Raw genomic sequence first — 20,415 nt, 5'->3', positions numbered from 1 at the left:
ACAAGGGGTAATTTTGAATTTTCCGATAATTAAACAATGACTAGTTTTCATATATGAGTATCATATAATAAGAACAAAGTTCAATATTATGAAGGTTGAACATGAACTGTCAATACAGCTTTACAAGCTACAGCATGTTCTGTAGGTTTCAACAGTGAAAGGCAACAGGATATTATATACTAGTAGTTTAATTCTTTTTTCCTTTTTTCCTTTTTTTTTATTTATTTTTTATTTTTTATTTTATTTTTGACAGTTTATATATTATTATAGCAAAAAAAGAATATTTGTTCTTTCTCTGTTTTACCATACATGCACCATAGATTTTTACACTACCAACCAAAAAATATGGTCATTAATAAAACATTAAAAATCTGAAAAAATATATATACCGAGATCTACCCAACAATTAAAGTAATGACATTGCCTCATAAAAAAAATAAAAAATAAAGTAATGACATTTTTACATGTTAGAAATAAAACGCAGTTAGGGTTAAAACATAACTATCTTTCAGAATATTTTTCCCCAAAATAAATCACTCCGTATATTGTAAAAGTCTAAATGGTACATGGATTGTTAAATAGAGAAAATATTATATTCTTATATTCTTATACTTGATTATTCATTTCAACTACTGTAGATATTTATATGATTTAGTTTTATTTCTTGTTCTTGTTGGAGACTTGGTTTGGATGCTTCTTTGCGTGATTACAATTTTGATTGATTCCTAAAGGCCCACATATTTAAACTACACAATGTCTTTGAGAATAAATAGTGAAACTATAATCAAACCCTGGTTTTTGTCAAATCTTAAACTTTCACTTACAGAACTTCAGATTGCTGTATCTAAATCAATATTAGTGAAATTCATATTCAATAGTTGAAGAGGAGAGGACCTCAGTCCTTAGATCAATATCTAATAATTAGAACAGACGAAAGAGGCGATAAACACATGGTAATTTGCACTTCAGAAAAACAAAGAAACAAATAACATAAAACTATTAACAAAAATAAGATAATACACAAGTGTCTGAAAGTGATGGCAGCTATGCTAAAAACATACAGCTCTTTCACTTCAGGTCTGACTATGCTAAAATGAAAGAAAATGGTTGTAGACGAGTGTGAGGAGTCTAGAATATACATCATTCATGTACAACCGCTTAACTAAGAATCATGCTGTTCTGTTTTTAATGGCGCTGCAGATGAGGTAGTGGCACCATTTTCACTCTGAACGTAAAGACTATTTGCCACAAGAGAGTCGCTTACCAGGCCAACATCAGTATCAAAATTCAGTGCTCCCCTAACATTCCTGTGAAGATAAGAAGTGCACAATCAGCATCATCACATATAGCATAAGTCTTACTGAAGTCAGTGAATCAAATCTATACCTATTCAAAAGATCATTTATGGCAGTCAGATCTTTGGAAGGGCTTTGAAAAGCATGAGTGCTTTCCCCCACACAAGCATAGTAACTCTTTGACCTGTTTGAAATTAGAGCGTCCATCTACAGTGGAAATTGTGAAAATCAGACACGCGAGAGTCAGTGTTTAGTGAGCTAAAACTATATGGCAATGTCAAAGACGGCTCAGAAATTTATGTTGGACAACGGCTGTGAATCTTGGTTAGCAGAACCTTGCAAAAGGATATAACTGAAACTGTAATAGATTCAGATTCCAGAGTACAGATTTATGTTATTCCCTCTAGAGAAATCTCGACCTATATCCATGGAAAACACCTATAAAGAGAACAATTTCCCTGGCTACTTATAAACTTAGTCTTCCAGGATGCCTCAATTTAAACCAAAAGAGTTAAACTCAATAATACCTTGTATGAGAACTCACCTTGGATGAGCGCAATGGGGAGACATAGACATTCTTTGACACTTTCTTCGGAGACATGTCAGGAAGACTTGGGAATGTAGATAATTTTGGTGACCCAGGGCATTGACCTAATTAACAAGTTAAAAATGAAGCTAAGCCTTGCTAAGAATAAAAGTTTCTTTGTGTTTTCTTCTTTTTCATTCTCTGTATAAGCAAAAACAAAATACTCATCACAAAGCATACCATCTTTGTCATTATTACTTTCGGGAATTAAATCAGTTCTCGTGCATGCAGCATGAGGGCCAAGCTCAACAAGAAGAGGCTTCACAGAAGGTATAAAGACCTCGTTGTAAAACGTTATGATGTCAACATGATCCTGCCCTTGTCTCTGTTAGAAGGTCAAACAAAAGCTCAGATTTTAGCCACCTGACCAATGAGGTTAAAAACGCTTGTTAGCTACAGTACTAAAGTTAAGCAGTTTTCACTGAACTTACATTTCTGCGTGAAGAAGACCAGTCAACAAATACACTGCGAAAAACATGGGGTTTACATTGAGGCTGCTTGCGGTAGTTTAAAATAATCTCCTTGAATGTAAGCTCATATTGAGAAATCTGAAAACAAGCAAAGTTATTCAAAATGTTCAAGAAGCATGATGTGAGAGCCAAATTAATCCCCGTTATATTTTTGAGATTTTTTTTTAGAAAAATTAATATATACAGACCTTTGCAACTCCATAGACAGCACACAGGATTATTTGGTCAATATGGCGATTGAAAAAAAGTGAAGTCCGCTGATTAAGAATTTTCTGGAACAAACAATATACACTCTCCCTCAATTGCTGAGTCTCAGACTGCTTGTCAGGCTTTTCTAGCCTTTCAATTATACCATTTATTCTGACAGCAGCCAACTTCACAATCTGAAACAAGAATGCAAAATATCTAAGTGAAAATTCTAGCAGAGGGTCCAACTATCCAAACCAAGCAACAATTTCATATAATACTTCCATTTTTATTACTTGCAACACTTTCCATTTCATTCTTACCAATGCATTTTTTCAATCACCAATAATTATTAATTTGTAGAAAATTATAAATAAATGATATTATGAAATTATAAATTGAGACGAATCTAACAAGATACCACATGACTACATTTTACCTTAGTTAAAAATCTTCGAAGCTAGTGTTTCTGGGGGAAGTATATGAGTAATGTAAAAGCCAAAATGGAGTTATAAGTAATGTAAATGTCAAAGTGGAGTATGTGAATAGTGTAAAAGTCAAATGTTGCAAATAAATAAAAACAGTGGAAGTATTTTTTGGGGGGAAGGGAGTGGGGCGAGAAAAATTCCACCGAGTAAAATGTGAAATTCAAATACAAGACGATTGAGTGGCATTTAATAAAAGGCGCCAAATCAGGCAACTAAGTTGGATGAGGAAGAACAGGGACAACAACAAAGACCAATGAGAAAAGTGAAACTCCAATGCCAATAATTTAGTGTAACAAATAACTAGTATCAGACAAAACAAGTTGATTTGGTTAAAAAATAAATAAATAAATAAATAATAATAATACATTTATTCAAAAAATAAAAAACCAGTTGGCACTTGGTTAACTGAAAAATACTAATATATCTTTATTTTAAAAAAGAGAATTTTATTATATCGAATGGTATTTGGTAAATTAAATAGAATAACCAATAACTGAATAAAATTGATTTTTTTTTTTTAAAAAAAAAAAAAAAAAAAAAAAAAAATCCTAACAATTATAACGATGGCCAGAGTACCTGGCGGTTCCAAAGTTTTAGGAACCGATTTTTTTGACTTTCAAGAATTGGTTTCAGTTTCTAACACTTTGATCAGGTTCCCAATTGTGCTCAAACCTAATGCACAAGCATACTCAAGGCTTGAAAAAAAGGCCGTCTTGTTTTAAAGAGAACAGTAAAAGTCAATATAGCTGAGTCAAGAAACTCCACAACCAGAGCTCAGCAATGATAAGGGCATTCAATTTTCTGGTAAAAAGCATTAGTCTCTCAAACCATACTGAAGAAACACATTAATCCCAAAGACACTAAAGGTCAGTCAAACTAAGTCAAGATACTCATCAAACAGAGGACGCAAATGACCAAGAACACTCAGTTTGCTGCTAAAATGCACTAGCATCTCATACCTTACTGAAGAATATATTGATCCCAGTCTCTGCACAAGTTTCTCCTCCACCACCAGGACTCAGCCTTGTTGGACTGAAATAACACCAGAACCCAAAGTGCAAATAAATCTTCCAAATCAAAGTAACGAAATATGCCTTTTCCAAAACACTAAAAAATACATAAAGAAATTTGAATTTACAGGTCCTTCCCACTAATTTAATAGTTTACAGTACCTTGCAAAAGCAGACTGCAAAGCTGGAGGAGTTAGCTTCTGCTTGAGGTTGTTTATTAAACGATCCTTCACAGGTGATGTAAAAGACTTGCGTTCTACAAGCATGCTACGATACTCTGTGCAAGCTCTTTTTGGAGACCTAATATCTCCATTTGAAGCTACAATGACAGCACGGAGATAGTACATAGTCAGAAGTAATTTGCAATAACATACTTATCACAAATCTAAAACAAGTAGCAACAGGTGAGAGCTTGACCACCAATTGATCTCTACTTATGGCACGATACTATCTCAATTCCTTGTCTAAACAATGCAATCTATAGGGCAGAGACTAGGAGAGCAGAGAGTCAGAATATGCTCATTTTGACACAATATATGAAGGGAAGCAGGATTTGTAAGAATCCTGAAACCGGCATAACTGCGTTGCACGGACTCGGCCCACCACCCAGCCATACCGGCGTCGACACGACGCGACCCCGGTGCGGACACGGAATACGAGTCGGACTCCTGGGAGAGAAAGTGGACTCGCCTAATTTTGAACAAACTTAATTAGGCGGAGTTTTCCCAAGGGTCGGACCTGGATTCCTCCATAAGGGCTGCCATTTTTTTTGTGTTTATTTGTATTTTTTTGTGTAGGATGAAGAAGAAGATGAAGCGTCTTTTTTGTACAGTAAGAAGATGAAGGACAAAGGAAGAAGATGAAGCATCTTTTTTAGATTAAATTTTAGCTTTTTTTTTGTGTTTATTTGTTGTGTACAGTAAGTTTTCCAAGTCCAAGACAGCTGTAAAGCTTTGGTAAAGTGGAAAACAGTAAATGCCCATTTAATTATTTTCATTTATTTTATAATTTTTTTTTTTACCCTAGATGCCTTACTAGTTACTAGGTGTTACAGTAGAATAAAGTAACAAATTTTCCTACAATTCTACTTCGTGTGAAGAACCCTACAATTCTATCTTTTTTTTTTTATTTTTTTTATTTTCTGAGGGAACCCTACAATTCTATCTAATAATATTATAATTTTGACAATTGTATTTAATGATGGTAATCTTTAATTCTTTATTAATATTTTCCTTTTTATTCTCAAATATTTTCCTTTTATTTTCAACATGCTAGTCTGTACATACTCCATATCTTTTAAATTGTGTAGTTGAAAAGTCATTTTGTTTATTAGTTTCCTTTTCCTCAAAAAAAAAAGTACTCCTAGGAATTTAGTACTACCTATTTAAGATTAGATATTTATATATTTATCATTTAAAATAATAAAAAAACTTGGATATTTAAATTAGAAATCATCATATTTAATTCTTGGCTACATATTTAAGAGTTAAGATTTTTTTTCTTTTTTGAAACCATTTAAGACTTAGGATTTGAGACAAAGTACCTGTTTGTTTTTTTTTTTTTTTTTACACTCAATACAAAGTACCTAAATTTGATATCATATTATTTTATTTTTTTTTAGAAAAAAGATAATATAATAATTAAAATCTTGTACAATGTAATTAAGATTAGATACAACGTATGTATAACTTCCATCCAAAAAAAAAAATTCAAATTTAGAAATGATAACATTTTAATTTATTATTTTTACTAGAGAAATCATAACATTGTATAATTTTTTACCACACATTTAATATTAGACATAAACAATACAAAATATATACTACATAAATTAGAAATCATAGTGTACTTTTTCTTTAAAAAAAAATAGAAATGATAAGAATTTTTTATACTAGAGAAATCATAACATTACAAAATCTAGTACTACATATAATAGATACAAAGTATGTACGACATAAATTAAAAATCATGGTATAAATGACAATTTTTTTTCAAAAGAAATCCTAACATTTCAAAAAAAAATTTACCATTACGTAAATTAGAATAATCATAGTATTTTTTTTTTTTTTACAAAAATTACACTACATAGCTATGTCGCGGAAAAAATTAGGGGAAAAAACTTTAAATTAGAGGGGTGTTAATGATAAATATACTTTCTATGTTGCAAAATTAGGGGGGAGGGGGGGGGGGGGGGGGGAACCTTTAAATTTGTAACAATGAGCATCAAAAAATTTAATTATTATATATATATATATATATAAGATCTTTTGAAATATTGATAGGTCAACCATTAATTTAAATCCGATAAAATTATAAATAAATTAAAAATGATTAAGAGTAATTTGTATACATATTAAATTTCTTTTCCTAAAAAAAAAAATTATATTTGTTAGAAAAATATATATATTATTTGCAAAAAAAATGTTATGTATACATTAAAATGATTAAGAGAAACAACATTATATTATATTATATTTTCTTCTTTGAAAAAAATGTTAATTCTTTGCGACCTTCAATAATTATTTTTAACTATTATAAAAATCTAAAGGATTATTAAAAATAAAACAAAAAAAAAAAACAAAATCCTTCATTTTCACTCAAATGTACGTTTAATGTTATATTGTTATATATGTAGGCTCAAATCAATTTTTAATAAATCCTTCTTATTTTTACTCATTCAAGTGTACGTTCGTTGTAAATTTTTTTTAAAAAAACTAATTTTTAATTAATATAACACTCGAATTATTAAGATTAATTGTATAATATTCACTCCAACATAGATTATGATAACTTTTGTAAACCTAAATAATCCTAATCACCCTAAATCCTAAACCCTAACCTTAATCCCTAACCCTAAACCCTAAACCTAATCCCAAACCCTAAACCCTAAACCGTTACATAGGCTATGATCATTATAATTCATCATAAACTAAGCTAAGCTAACTAATATCATTAGATCATAACTATTAAACTTAACGTTACGTAGGTTATGATCATTTTGTAAAGATCATTGATCCTCGATCTATAATAATGCAATATAAGACTACTAATATCATTTTATCATAAACTTATTTAAAGTTACTTATTCAAACTATGATCATGCCATATAACATATAAGGTTAACTAGTATCATTAGATCATAAGTTTTATTAAACTTAACGTTACGTAGGGTATGATCATTTTGTAAAGATCATTGATCCTCGATCTATAATTATGCAATATAAGACTACTAATATCATTTTATCATAAACTTAATCAAATTTAAAATTACTTATTCAACTATGATCATGCCATATAACATATAAGGTTGACTAATATCATTAGATCATAAGTTTTATTAAACTTTCCGTTACGTAGGGTATGATCATTTTGTAAAGATCATTGATCCTCGATCTATGATTATGAAATATAAGACTACTAATATCAATTTATCAAATTTAATATTACATTTTTAAAATTTATCAATTTATCATAAACTTAATCAAATTTAAAATTACATTATTTTTTTTGAAACAATTTTAAATTACTTATTCAATCTATGATCATGCCATATACATATCATTTTATCATAACTTAATCAAATTTTTAAAAAGTTGTACTACATACTAGATAGGAGTACTATACAATTATACATAAAAAGATATGTCCTACACGTATATCAAGTAGGATAAGTTTACCCTCCCAAAGCACTATCATTATCATCCATCTACTACTCCCATTAAAATTATTCATTCCCTAAACAATCACATTCAAGCTTCCTCTGCTCCCAAAATATGTCGATTACAATTCTCTTAGCTTTAGTCTCCCCAGCTATCAATTACTCATACTATATAAAGGACATCCATGGATCTCCAAATTCTCACACCTCGACTGAAATTTTCTCCAATTGTATCATCATCCCTCTGTATCAATGTCCTCACCAAACTCCTCCACGCCTAACCCCCAAAGAAATTCAGCACCAAAAAGGCCTAGTCCTAACCAATTTTCATCATTCGATGACAAACCATTATGGAATCATGTAACTATTGTCGGAAACGCAACTAGTGGTGGTAATAGGAAATGGACGTGCAACTATTGCCTCAAATTAGTGACTGGTTCATACTCAAAAGTGAAAGCCCATCTCTTATGTTTGTCGGGTCAAGGTGTCGAAGGATGTAAGGGTATGTCCGATCAAGTTAAGGCACAATTGCAGCAAGAGCATGAAAAGGCAGAGAATTTGAAGAATAGAGAAGCGTATGAATCAAAGAGGAAATTGGATTATGTGACCCTCCCTCCGGGTACTGATTTAATCCAGCCGAAAAAGAAAAAAGGAACTGTGGAATTCTGTTTTAACGCTGCTGACAGAGATGAGTTAGATAAGGAATGTGCTCGGATGATTTATGCTTCCGCACTTCCATTTTCACTAGTCAGGAATCCTTACTTTCGCCAGTTTTGTCTTAAATTGGCGAACAGTAAGTGTGCTGGTTGGCTACCTCCACCGTACAATAGGCTAAGGCTCTCTTTACTTGAGCAAGAGGTAACACATGTTGATACTCTTAATCAGCCTTTCAGAGATTCTTGGAAGAAGAAGGGAGTATCATTATGCTCGGATGGGTGGACTGATCGGCAAAAGAGGCCTCTCATCAATGTCATGGCAGTGTCGGGTGGAGGATCAATGTTTCTCAAAGCTTTTGACACAAGTGGTAACATAAAAGATGCAGATTATGTTGCTAGTCTTTTTCAGAAGGTTATTGACAAGGAAGGTGCTCATAATGTGGTGCAGATTATCACTGATAATGCTGGGAACTTCAAAGCAGCAGGTGAAAAAATTGAAGCAAAATATCCTCACATTTTTTGGACGCCTTGTGTTGTGCATAGTATGAACTTAGCACTCAAAAGCATATGCGAGCCCACTGCCAATTCAAGCCAGTATGATGACTGTAAGTGGATCTCTTCCTTACTGTCAGATTGTGATGCCATTGTTATATTTGTTTTGAATCATCAGAAAGCCCTTACTATTTTTCAAAAATATTCAAAGCTTGCACTTCTTAAAGTAGCAGAAACACGTTTTGCCTCACATGTTATCATGGCAGAACGTTTGTTTGAAACAAAAAATGCTCTTGAAAAAATGGTTTTAGATGTTGAATGGAAAACATTTAGGAAGACACAATTAGAAAGCAAGGCTGATCAGGTTAAGGAATGTGTGATTTCGGATAGATGGTGGGACAAAGTTGAATATTTTCTGAGTTTTACAGCCCCCATTAATAATATGTTAAGGAAAGCTGATCTTGATACTCCATGTTTGCATCTAATATATGACATGTGGGATACCATGATTGAAGAGGTTAGAGAGAAAATTTATGAGCAAGAAGGCTTAGATAGAATTACTGGAAAATCCTCTTTTTTTGATGTTATTCAAGGTGTTTTGGTATCAAGATGGAATAAAAGTAATACTCCCCTTCACTGTATGGCTCATTCATTAGTTCCGAAATATTATAGTGAGTCTTGGTTACAAGGAGGTAGTGCATTGGTTCCAAGGGTTGCACCTAATGTTGATCGAGAAGTATCTCAAAACAGAGATTTGTGTTTCAAAAAGATGTTCAAAAATTCTGATGATCTTAGAAAAGTTTATGCTGAATTTGGACAATTCTCTGGGACATTGGGCTTTTTCAGTGAACATCATGTAATGGAAGCTAGGGCTCATGAAGATCCTTTGAGTTGGTGGGCTAGTTATGGTTCATCAACACCAACTTTGCAAGCATTGGCTTTAAGATTACTATCACAACCTGCATCTTCCTCCTGCTGTGAAAGAAACTGGAGTTCTTTCTCTAATATTCATTCCATCGCGAGGAATAGGCTAACTTCAAAAAGAGTGGAAGCTCTTGTCTATGTCCATACCAATTTAAGAATGATGTCTAGGAAGAAAGAAGAGTACAAAAGAGGTCCATCCAGTTATTGGGATGTCGGTGAGTATTTCATATTATATTTTAAATTACTCATAGTTTCAACAAATATTAATATATTTAATTTAGTTTTGGAATACTGATTTTTTTTTCATTATTTTTTAGGTGGAGATTCACTATTTATTGATGATGAGTATGTTGAAGGTTTTGAGAATTTATTTCTTGAAGATACTGAAGATGGATTTTTTAATGATGAAGAGCAAGAGAACTAGAATCTAAGATGATGGACTTTTTGAAGATGATGAACTTTTTGAAGATGATGAATAAGTGGAGTTTTTGACGTTCTGGAGCTTTAGGCTATGATTCTGTTTTTTTTTCTTTTTTTTTTTGTTTGGTTAAGTTCAAGTTTCATTAGACTATGATGTTTTATTTCTGTTTTTTTCCCCTTCTTGTTTGCTCTAAAAAAGTGGAACTACAACTTTATGTATTAAGATTTTCAATCAGTAATATAGTTAAAATTTTCCATTATTCTGATTTTTAATATCAAAAATGTATGTTAATGCCTTGGTTAAAAAACGTGTCCCCGAGTCCATATCCTAAATTTAGACTCTTTTAAAACGTGTCCCCGGATCCTTGATTTTAGAAATTTTCGAGTCTGACACTTGGATCCGTACCCGAGTCCGACACCCGTACCCGAGTCTGTGCATCCTAGCGGCATAATCCTCATGCTAAATTTCCTAGAACCCTCATATTTTTAGATAACCTAACAGAGCACAAATTGTGATAAGCCTGCAGCAAACTGATTCGATCATGAAAACTTCATAATCAATCGAGTCACAAATCCCCATATGTAAATAACTCAAAGAGTCTGAATTCACATTATGTATTTAATTAATTATTTGAAGATGTTAAAAAGAGTTTACCTGCTGCGATCTCGTTTTTAAATGATGGCAGAGGAGGTAAGCCTCCAGTGGACATGTTAATATGTACAGCAATTGCATCTAGGGAGGGCATTGGCTCAGCCAGCAATCCGAAATGATTTATTTCAGCAGACAGAGCTGGTCTCGCAATAATCAAAGAATTGTACATTGAGGAACCCTTTTCCCAAACCATGCTCTCCAAGAGTCTCTCTTCCAAGGAATTTAAATGCCTTCTAAGCTCTCTTGGAAGAGAATCCTCATGTCTGATAAAACTTTCAATCACCTTACTAAGATCAAAAGCTGTAATCCCAGTTTTCTCTAATACTGCTGGAAACAACATTGTCACCGTCTTATGAGTGGCCAAAACCAGTTCTGCAGAACATGCAAGCATGCACCTGTGAAACCTTTCATTGGTTAGCAAAGAGGTCAAATTATTTGCATGCAACAACTGAGCCTCTGCTGTGCACATTGTCTCCAAAACCCTGTAGTACAGTTTTAAACCTTCCAGCCGTCTTTGTTGTGCCCATATATTGTCCGTCAAGTTAGAATTTGGTTGACTCCCAGCAACACATCTCTCCCCAAGAGCACTATTAGGAAAAATGGCTTCCATAATAATATGAGCTCTACGTACAACCTCATTACTTATATTTCTATCACATGACATAAGGTACTTCTCCAGCTCAGGAGATGGCTTGGATGGAAGTGGAGAAATGTAAGTACGAAGCCACTTAGCAGTTGTCATTGCAGTGCTCACTGGTGTAGACATCATTCTTATGTTGACACCACCACGAGCCCCATTTACATGCAGTGAAGGTGATCGGCAAGGTGAAAGTGGACTTCCAATTGTTTTCGTTGGAGAGGTCATTACGTCTAAATTTCTCTGAATTTACGAGTTAAAAAAAAAAAAGAAAGAAAGAAAGGATTATTAGAATACATTAAAACATTATTTGTGCATTACTCCTTACTATCTAATGAAATAACACACCACTTTAAGCCTTTCCAATTCATGCTACAGGTAAAAAAATAAATATATTAGGTAAATAAAAAATAATACACGTAATTGAGGGGTTTATAACCATTCTCCAAGTCCAAGGTAGGAGACTCAAAAGTGCATGGGGAAAATTGATATAAATCATATAATATAGCGTGATATTCACAAACGGTTGTATAATAAATTTGCACATTAAAAAAAGATTACCTTAGTACCACTTATGTTAATGGCACCTCCAGAAAGACTCCCTGATCCGAGTAGGCTGTCATCCACATTAACAAAGACTCTTTCATCTATATCACCCTTGTTCCAAATTGCAGCATCATAATCCTTCTCTAACATGGTAATACAATTGGGAAGTGACGAGACTTCCAACAGATCTTCAAAGAAAGTCAAATTATCTGCACTCAACAAAGATAGTAATTGAGCTAGCCTGGGTCAAATTACTGTCAAACAGTCAAATACAAGAACATAAATCTTACTGACCTGGGTCAATGTTGTCTAGATTTTCAGTTTTGCATTCTGATGCTGTACATGGCTTTTTCTTCAAAATATCTAAAATCAATTCATTAGCTTTCTCCATCATTTGCTTCACCTCATCTTCAGAAGTGTCATATTTTTGGCAAAGTGATGCGATCAGGTTCACACCTCGATCACTTTTCTTTTCTGAAACAGATATTTATTCCCATCAATTTAATGCTATCCGCAGATGGTAGAGTTACCCCTCCTCGCTAAACACCAAGGAGATTAATATAGCCAAAGAAAGAGAACATTAATCTATTGTGAGCACTGTACCAAATAATGGCAAGTCAAGAACATTGAACTTCCTCAACTGAGCAGGGATGTGAATAATCAAGATAGCCTGCATCAAATTTAACTTTTTAAAATGGCAGCTAGCAGTGAATCTGATGTATATTCAATGGTTCAAGAAATTCACATAAATATAAAATCCTGATTAAGAAAATAATCACACTATACTAACTCAGAACACTAACTTGTTCAAGTCTTCATGTTTCTTGCATTTAATAAATCCTTTAGAGAGGAAACACCCACAATACTACAAGTCAATACTACAAGAAGTGATTAGTCTTAGCTTACCAATATAGAGACTAATCCATTAGTGCAGGTTACTAGGTCCTTAAACCTGCTGAATGCATGGACACGGAGGGCCAGAAACAGCAGCCATCCAAACCTATAATAGTCTGAAATGCTATCAGAGGAGGAGGAGGTGCTTGCATCAGCAACCTCCTTATCAGCTTCATTTGTCTTGAAAAATTCTTGGTATGCTCGCTTGTAGTACCTTAAAAAGACATGACACAGCAATTAGTCCCAATCAATATCTCACAAAGATATTAGGAACAATGTTGACGATTCTAATATAAAAGATTATAAGGTAACTTAACATTAGGAACAATTGATTACAAAGGGTTCATTGCATAAATGATAATTGTCCCCGTCACAAAATCTAAACTGGAACTTAACCACGTCATAATGATAGTGCATGCATGCTCATTCACAATGAGAGATCAGAAATGCTACATAGTGCATGTATGCTCAGCTATGCCAAACATGATATCAACAACCACAGTACTGTACATGAAGTATGGGTTCCCCTCTTCCTAGTTCCCACAGTTGCATTTAGCATGGTTTGTACAGTACCCAATAATGACGAAAGCTTTTACTATTCTCAAGGTTCAATCTATCTTAAAATCCAGTCGCTTATCTTCTTAGTTTCCCCCTCATACAGCTTACATTATTAGAGTTACACTGATACATCATCAGTTTTGAGAGCATTTAGACGTGGTAGGCAACTAATAATCTGCAAACAATTTAACTCTCAATTCAAACACAGCCAATTTCAACAGTAATTATTGCCTAAACAAATTTTAAAAGTCCACTGATACATAAAAAAAATAACTCTAAATGGAAGATGGCCTAAGAATAAATTTTGAAAATGAGAAAAAATGAATATATAGTATAACTATATCCAATGAATCAAGAAAGCTAGTTGTCGACTACAACTATAGACCATAGGAGAAACGATAACAAGTTTAGTCCGTCTTCAAAATATAGCAAGAAAAATACTATGGCTAGAAAAGTGACTCCAAGGCAGGACTCTGAGGTTAAAGAAAGCAAGTATCTGCTCATGGTAAAAGCAAATCAAATAAGTAAAATAACAGTTTACCCTAATATGTTAATCTTGTCATAATGCAAATGAAGTTCTTCAACAACATCGCAGCTCAACTTTTTATGTCCGCCATAGATGGTATAAGGGAGACTTAACCAATTAAAAAGTTTACATGGAAACCACATAAGAAAGAGTGAAAGACAAATATCCGTCATAAAGTGTTATGAAAAATGGCAGCCCAAATATAGCCATCAACACAAAGAGCTCTGGGTCTCTGGGACTTCTATATTAACTATAATTATAAACTATGCAATAAATCTGGTATGATTTGCAAAAGCCCAGTTTTAGTAAATTTTAGTCCACAAAACAAAGACATATACTCAGAAAAGAAAACCAGTAGAGAAAGAGAAGACCTACTTGCTTAAAAGGCTCAAATGCACAAAATTGGCCTGCAACTCTTTCACCTGATCAAAGAATGAGTTGATACTTCAATACATTAAACAAAGAAAAAGCATCCGAAGTCAGATTTTCCACATACCTCGAGTCTCTTCTCCCAATCTTCACCATACATGTTACGTAAGATTGGGCCAACCTTAACAACAAACTGAGGAAGCTCTTTGAAGAAATCTACAAGACTGGCAAAAGAAAATAGAAACAATCACATCCTGAACAGCAAAATCGGTCCACTTATAAAAACGTTATAATCAAAATTATAGGGAGACGAAGTACTTCAACTTCACGGCTTTTAGTATCTGACACAAGGTAACTCCACTCCGATTACCACCTTCATTCTTATCACTTGTAGTTCCCTCACCCAGTCTCTTACTGGTGTAGAGAACAAAGGCAAACATATATTTCTCTAATTCCTCTGGCTGAAATCATAGATGTGCAGAAACATAAGAAATTGAAAGTAAACATGAATAACCAACAACTATCATGATAAACTACGTTACTTGGACTCTTCATTTCACCTTAGTACCCGAGTACAATCCTAGACGATCGACAAGGAGCTGGACACTTCCATACTCCATTTAGGTCCAAGATATAAGACGGACACTTGGATATGGACCCGTGTCCAACACAAGTACCCGAGTCTAAGTAACATAGCTTATAAAGCCTACTCGAGATGAAAAAGTACCGTTGTGCTTCCGATAGGCGACACATTATTCAACAAAATATTTTTGCTATCAGTAAACAATTTCAGTGCGTCTGAAAACATCTTTTCATCCAACGAAAATTGGTTCTGCGAAAAAGTTTAAATTGCAGAGTTAAACCCCCAAATCCTGTAACAAACTAGGCAGAATTTGAAAGGAAAAACTTGCAAAAATAAAACCCTTTACAAAAAAGGGTTCTCATAACATTAAAAATTCAGCATTCAACAAATTATATGAAATTTCTCAAGATTCAATAAAATTAAACAAGAATAAACACAAATACCTTGCAAAGATCAGTGAATCGAGCTTCAATTTCACCATTGTTATCACTATTCAAATTAGCAGAGCTTGATTCCTCCATTTTTACAACAGAAGGACTCATGAATTTCTGACCAAAACCCAAACCAAAATCACCCAAAAAGAAAAAAAATCTCAAATTTATTCATAAAATCAACAACAATAACCAATAAAATGATAAATAAAAACAAAGACTTAAATTTTGTAAGAAACTTACCACACTATTATCAAAAGAGTGTCGAAGAAAGCCTTGGATCGAAAACAATTGCAAATCGAGAACAGGGTATTGAAGGTTAAACAAAGCTTTGAAGGTTATCAATGGAGTTGTCGGCGAAGAGGGTATTAAAGGGTCAGTGAAGATTTAGTAGGTCGGCGATATCGTCGGCGGTTGGGAAAGAAAAAGGAGAGAAAATGGAGAAGATGAAGAGCATTTGGTGAACTGAGCTTGGCGGGTAATTGTTTAGCCTAGTACTTTGCACATAACAATATTTTTTCAGCTCGGAATACGATGTACTAGTTTTAGATTATAGAGGTGTGAATTAGGGTGTTTAAGTCGGGTTTGGTGAGGTCGGGTCAAATTAAGTGCATTTCAAACTTGAGTCATGTCAAATTATTATGTCAATACGAGTTAAAATTTAAATTGAGTATTTTTTGAGTTGGTTTCGAGTCGGATCAGTCGGGTCATATTTTGACATCTCTAAATTACTTGAACATATCCGTGTGATAAGAACCAGCACAATTATACTAATGTGGTATCTAGGAATGTCTGTGGGCAAGTCAAATAGGACTATAGGAGACTTGTCCCATCCCCAACTTAGTGGGACAGGGGTGGGTTTTGATTTGGTGGGTGGTGGGGTGATAATTATACCCACCATGGGTGATAGGGCGATGGTGGATTTTAGGTTGTATCTGCACCATCCTCACCTCACCCGCCCCATTTTTGTATCCGTCCCATCCCCACCCCACTTAATACCCGCCTAAAATGGCATGGATGGGTTTCGGTTTGGCGGGTGGTGGGGCAAGGATGGGGATAAAAGCCATACCTATCATGGGTGATGGGATAGGGGTAGATTTTATGTTGTACCCGCTCCATCCCCACCCTAATCCCATATCCACATCTATATATTTAGAAAAAATAAAATTGTATACTTTTATACTATTTAATATTTAAAACATTATTTAAATTAAAGTAGTAAATACAATACATTGTTTTATATACTAATATTAAAATAAAAAAAGTGTAATATTAACAATTCTTTTTAAAAATTGTAAACTATATTATGTAGTATACTAGTATTGTTGTATTTGGAAGGCGGGGATTAGGCGAGTCTTGGGTGGAAATTAGGTGGGAGTGGATATCCAAGTGGAGGGGAGGGGTGAGGCGGGGATGGGTTTGGAATTGTACTTGTCGGAAAGCGAATGAGGATGAATTTTGGACCCGTCGCGAATATGGGATGAAAATGTTAGGTGGGGATGGGATAGGGAAGCCAATATCCACCCCGCCCTGTTGACATCCCTACATATAAGGTTGTATAAACACCTTATTGTGTCTCCCCAAAATCCGAATCCAGTGATGAGTACATTTCACGTCGTTGATTATCAAGCAAGCTGAAATGTGGAAGAGTCTCGTGATATTCCCCCTTTTAAAATTGTTCATTTCGTATCCTATTTATAAAAAAACGTCCAATATACAGTAGTTTAGTTTGGTCCATAATATGGGTCCAATAATTGTGTAGTTGAATGGGGATCGAAAAGATCTTTTCAATGATATATTATAAGCCCAATTGCGAGTTATAACAAGGAAGTTATGGCCAAAATACTAAACTGGGCCTTATTTGAGTTTTATGTACGGACCCAATGATCATGTGGACGGTCCATTATCTTTTAATTATATTTCTAAAATCATTAGAATAATCTTAGGGCCTGTTCACATTTACTTAATTTCAGTTCAGTTCAGTTCAATTCAGCTCCAATCATTCAGTTTAGTTCAGTTCAACTCCAATCAGTTCAGTTTAGTTCAGTTCAGCTCCTAATTTCCTTCTCACATAAAGTATTCATTTCAGCTCAGTTCAGTTCATTTCAGCTCCAATAAGTTTATTTCAGTTCTATTCAGCTCCAATAAGTTCAATTCAGTTCAGTTCAGTTCAGCTCAGCTCAGTTCAGTAAATGTGAACAGGCCTTGATTTTCTAGAAATATCTAGAAGATTATTTTAAGTTATAAAGGCATTAGGATTGATAATTATCCTATTTTTGAAATGATAAGGATTAAGATTTTATGACTGATAAAACAAGTGTTTTTAAAAGATTTAAAGTTGATTTAATAAAGATAAGTACGGACTTCGACTAACCCAATTTAATTGGAATTCGAATTCCGTACGAAATCTTATCGTACGGAATTTGTCGCGCCGCAATAAACCCATCGCGCCGCGATAAATCCATCGCGCTGCAATAACTCCATCGCGCTGCAATAACTCCATCGCGCCGTGATGGGTATATCGTGATGCGATAACATCATCGCCTCGCGATAATCCTATCGCTCCGTGATGAAACCTGCTTTATTCCAGGTTGAATTCGGATCAAATTCTGATCTTTTCGGTCGTTTTTTTTCCTATAAATAGGGGGCGATTTCCTCCGTTTTGATTTTCCAACAATCATTAAATTTTCTCTACAAGCTAAAAGCTTCTTCTCTCTCTTTTCTAAACATTTTCCCTAAACACACTATACATTCTTTGCGAGACACTAACACTCCTAGCCAAACTCGAAGTTGTCTTTGCCCTAGACGTGAAAGGTTGATAGTTTTGAGGGTTTGGTCATAAATCTCTATTTCAATTATCTATCTAATCGTTTGATTTAATATTTTATTGAAGTTTACTAACGTGTGTATTCTTTTAATAGAAAGAGGTACGAGGCTTTAGAGTGACTAATTCAATTGCTCTATTCCTTTAGAAAGCATGCTTAGATAATTATTTTAACTCCTAGTACCATGTTAGGATGTTTTATTATTTCTTTCAAGTATCATGTTAGGGCTAAAGTTTTGATCATTAATATTTAGTGACATGCTAGGGTTTGCTATTAATCATGTTAGTATCATGCCTAGGATCTTGCTACTATTATGTGATTATTATTATGATGATTATTGTGTCAATATTATTATGTTGCTTGATTTATTCATATATTATTGTTATTGTTTGATCACGCCTTTTCTCCAGGTTTAAAGGGAATTTGTACTTGAAATCACGCCTAATAAGATAATTAATAATTTGATTTAGGCTAATATAATTTTAATTAAAGTGATCGCCAAAAATAGATTTATTTGTGCATTAATAATCAAAGCAACAAAGATTAAACAGGTTTAGGGCTAACCTAATGATTATATGTTGATCGGAAAGCGCGCATGAATATAAGAAGAATAAAATAGAGGCCTATTTAGGGCGGGTTCAAGCTCTTTTAGGTTGGATTCATACCATCATCCCCAAATATCCAGTCATGGTTCCGGACGGACCACTTTGGAGTTAGCGATCTTTGTGATCGTGAATGAGGTGTAACCTTGACACCCGTGAACGGTTTACAAGTTCCTAAAACTTGTTGGCGACTCTTTTGCTCTAACTTCCTTCCCTTTGGACGCCACCATGCTTGAATGCATGACCACAGTGGAGCCTTTTCCCTAAATAATACACTTAATAATAACCTATTTCCAAAAGTTCAGTCACTTTTTTATTTTGTAATTTCCCACCATATTGTCTACATAAGAAGATGTACAAAAATCGATTGCTACTTATTTTTTTTGAAGACAGGCTAAGCATTATACTAACTAGAAGATAAATGATCCATATGTACACATAGAGCAACTTAATCGGGACAACAGTTTTCCCAGATTTGCTCAAAACTATAAGGAATAAGCTTAGCTAAAGCGTGTGTCACACATTTGCCATCACGTTTTACATGAGACCAAAGAACAGACTTGAAACTCGATCCTAAGAAAAGGATATTCCCAAGGACTATTTTAAGGTCATCAAAGCATTCATCACTCTTCGAAAGCATGTCAACAATGAGCTTCCAATTGAACTTCTTACCCAGCTGCAATGCAAATAAGAGTGCCCTGACTTCAGCAATATCAAGGGGATAGAAAGCACGGTACCTTCTTGTAGCCGAAAACAACACCGTGCCTGCAGCGTCTCTTCCCACCACACCCAAGCCTACCCATCCCTCGTTTGAAAGGGAAGCGTCGACATTGATTTTCACTACATCCGCAGGTGGTGCTAACCATTTGTTGGAGCTCTTAGGGGCTTGATGAAGTCCAGTAGCAGCATAAATACGATTAGCATAGCTCCCTTGTTCCTCTACATACCTCTCAACTCGGCTAGCTATTATGTTGTTCGGAGTGCACTTATTCTAAAACACTTTCAAGTTGCGCTATCCCCATACACACCACATTAGAGTCATGCCTCTTTGCACAGTTAAGGCATTTAGCTTATTCCAACTTACAATTAAGTCCCTGACCAAATCAAACCCTTCACATTTTGACATAGCAGTGCAGTGGCAGTCCTTCCACAAATCACGCACCCTCACGTAATCCACCAAGGCATGCTGAATGGTTTTCTCCTCCGAGAGACACCTGGAGCAGGCAGCATCATCAATCATATGGCGGTGCTTCAAGAGACTACGGACATTAAGAGTGCCCATACAAATTCTCCATTAGAAGTGCTGGACCTTGGGGGAAACATTGGCCTTCCAAATCTCGACCCAAGCATGGTGGTGATGAGTGTCATTTATGGCGTTCATAGGGTAGGTTTCTTCGTAGTTTTATATATGTTTTTAGCCTTTTATGTCGTGTTTTTAGGTAATAATGCTTGATTTGCTGACGGACGGTGAATTCTAGGTCGTTGGAATATAAAATTAAAAAAAAAAACCCGACCCGATTACCCGATGACTCGCAAAAAACCCGATGGGAAATTGGCCTTTTTTTCCAGTTTTTTCCGGGTCGGGTCCCCGTCCCATTAAAATAGTA

General features: G+C 34.4%; 2 protein-coding genes across 2 annotated transcripts; both read right to left on the bottom strand.

Moving 5' to 3' along the window:
- Positions 1-964: 964 nt before the first annotated feature.
- Positions 965-15,888, bottom strand: LOC145614552 (retinoblastoma-related protein-like). The gene is made up of 19 exons (XM_081669610.1): positions 15,625-15,888; positions 15,394-15,498; positions 15,095-15,199; positions 14,686-14,828; positions 14,495-14,591; positions 14,374-14,420; positions 12,927-13,128; positions 12,624-12,690; positions 12,315-12,494; positions 12,036-12,229; positions 10,841-11,717; positions 4,198-4,354; positions 3,985-4,057; positions 2,540-2,734; positions 2,313-2,429; positions 2,062-2,206; positions 1,840-1,946; positions 1,387-1,502; positions 965-1,307 (listed from the first exon to the last, which is right to left on the bottom strand). The coding sequence occupies exons 2-19, from the start codon at positions 15,490-15,492 to the stop codon at positions 1,163-1,165; spliced, it is 3,066 nt and encodes a 1,021-aa protein (XP_081525736.1). The 5' UTR covers positions 15,493-15,498; positions 15,625-15,888; the 3' UTR covers positions 965-1,162.
- Positions 15,889-19,256: 3,368 nt separating this feature from the next.
- LOC145613966 (uncharacterized) lies at positions 19,257-20,090 on the bottom strand. Its single transcript, XM_081668993.1, has 2 exons — positions 19,893-20,090; positions 19,257-19,799 (listed from the first exon to the last, which is right to left on the bottom strand). The coding sequence occupies exons 1-2, from the start codon at positions 20,088-20,090 to the stop codon at positions 19,257-19,259; spliced, it is 741 nt and encodes a 246-aa protein (XP_081525119.1).
- Between the last annotated feature and the right edge of the window lie 325 nt (positions 20,091-20,415).

The sequence above is a fragment of the Chenopodium album genome, chromosome 25 (assembly GCF_948465745.1).
Source record: "Chenopodium album chromosome 25, dcCheAlbu1.1, whole genome shotgun sequence".
NCBI classification, from domain to species: domain Eukaryota; kingdom Viridiplantae; phylum Streptophyta; class Magnoliopsida; order Caryophyllales; family Amaranthaceae; genus Chenopodium; species Chenopodium album.
This window is presented reverse-complemented; position numbering and strand designations above follow the sequence as displayed.